This window comes from Apis dorsata, unplaced genomic scaffold (assembly GCF_000469605.1).
Source record: "Apis dorsata unplaced genomic scaffold, Apis dorsata 1.3 scaffold_74, whole genome shotgun sequence".
NCBI classification, from domain to species: Eukaryota; Metazoa; Arthropoda; class Insecta; order Hymenoptera; family Apidae; genus Apis; species Apis dorsata.
Window position 1 is genome coordinate 2,276,402 of NW_006263372.1, and position 1,958 is coordinate 2,278,359.

A 1,958-nucleotide genomic window follows, 5' to 3' on the forward strand; every position below is an offset into this window, starting at 1 on the left:
TAAAAAAATAATTTCAACAATTGGAGAGGCATAGAATAAAGTAAAAAAATAAAAAATGATAAACTAATCATTAATATATTGGATTGAAATTTTGAATACAATTTATAAAATTATCCTGTTGTACATTTGGCGGGAAATTCAAACATAAGAAATAAAATAGCAACTAGAACAAAGTAGATAAATATCGCACAGATTTCAATCCATAATTTTATTGAACCATGGTCAATTAAATCTCAGAGATAAGCATTTATCGTGCAAATACACGATATTAATATCATATTAATGACACATGAGATAAGTAATCAGTTTAATTTATTAAAATATATAACATTGTATCGATAGGATCGTATCGAAAATTTCTAGAAGCAGAATTAGTAAATTTAAAAAAAAAAAAAATGAAAAATAAAAATATTGTTTACGCGATTTAAAAATAGTTCCCTGTTCCACGTAAATATGTGCAATGTATGGTATCACTGCGTCAAGATATTTGCAAATGTAGTTGCATATATTTGCATTTTTGTTTAACTGGCGCTCGTGCTAAACTAGACATCAATATTGCTTCGTGGTCTACAACCTGTTCAACCTGTCAATGATGCTCTTTCGTAATCGTCTCGTGAACGAATAAAACTCCTGTTGCTCCATTTTCATTGATCCCCTCAAATCACAATCGTTTAACAACACTTATCTTATTTCCTTTTCTTATTTTCCCGATTTAGAAATTTCATTTCAATTGTTCGAATTGAAATACAACATATTTTCGAAGAGATCAACACCATTAATGCACATCTTTTTATACACTTGAACAAATGTTAATAATTTGTTCATTCACTCAACAACATTGTGCTATGCAAAAATCAAAAAATTGGTATCACACGATAATCACCTTGATGTAAGGACGATCATTGTCTGCATTCGACAAAGAGTTCATCTCCACGTCGTGGACGCTGTCCGTATTTCCCATTATGTCTAATCAACGTGCCTCCTCCACCATTCCTTCCGTTCACCAATTTTCAAATACCACCCCACACACTTTCCCTCTCCCTCTCTCCCTCTCCCCAAAGATCCTTCCCTCGTACTACACTGTATATCACGTATATCCTATCACCACGATGTTTTATTTATCTTCCATTAGCGCCAAATATGTGCATCGTCTCGAGCGAGATCCAATTTACCCCGGATAGCTGGCAACCACGGCGTTATTATTACGTCCGAACAGGATCGCGAGGGGTAAGGAAGCAGCACTCGCCGAAAAGACCGGCCTCAGAGCACGTGGGTTTCAGTTTTTTTCAATCGAATCCAATCCAATCCAATTCAATTCAATTCAATTCGCACCGATCTTTCTGAAACGATCCTTCTCCCTTCGACGACAATTGGACGGAAATCCCATTATTGGGAGGCGCGCGATTCTCCACTATTCCACTTTGAAGGAGAGTAAGCTTGTGGAGGGAGATCCCAAAGAAAGGGGGACGGAAGGGAGATCTATCCCAGGAGATCTAAGAGCGCGGGAAATCGGAGCAACCCGGAGACGGTACGCGCGAACGCGGCACATCCGCCACGATTCCTCCCGGTAAACTATGCTCGCGTTCGTCTTCTCTAGCGACTCTATCTACGGCGCAGCAAGTGCCGCGGCGCAGAAAACCGCGGATCGCTGCCAAATCTTTCGGCAATGTCCCGAGGACGGGCTCTTTATATACCAAACGGCTACGAAAATAGGAAGAGCAAATAGACGTGGCAGTTTCACGTGAGCAGCTTGTCTCGTTCTACCTCCGTGTTTCACTCTTTGTGCCTGACCGCTAACCAAGCTTAATAGAAACTCTGTTTGAACTATGCGATTGATAAACGCATCCGCGTCACAACTGCGTTCACTTCGGCCACTGTATATAAAGGAATACTCTAATTGGAAACGTGGCTTTCCGCCGATAATTATCGATTCTTTTTTTTTTTTTTTTTTTTTTTTT

The 1,958-nt window shown here is 39.2% G+C and overlaps 1 protein-coding gene across 3 annotated transcripts in view; it reads right to left on the reverse strand.

The window, feature by feature from the left end:
* LOC102678058 (proton-coupled amino acid transporter-like protein pathetic) overlaps window positions 1-1,958 on the reverse strand; it is a 34,591-nt gene that overhangs the window by 12,631 nt on the left and 20,002 nt on the right. The window contains exon 1 of one of the 3 annotated variants that reach the window (XM_031508084.1): window positions 884-1,220. The exons of 1 other annotated variant lie outside the window; for it this stretch is intronic. In XM_031508084.1, the coding sequence (XP_031363944.1) occupies window positions 884-961 (78 nt within the window). In that variant the 5' untranslated portion in view covers window positions 962-1,220. Of the gene's footprint in view, window positions 1-883; window positions 1,221-1,958 lie in introns of those variants that run through there. One more of the 3 variants, XM_031508083.1, reaches the window with a different exon arrangement.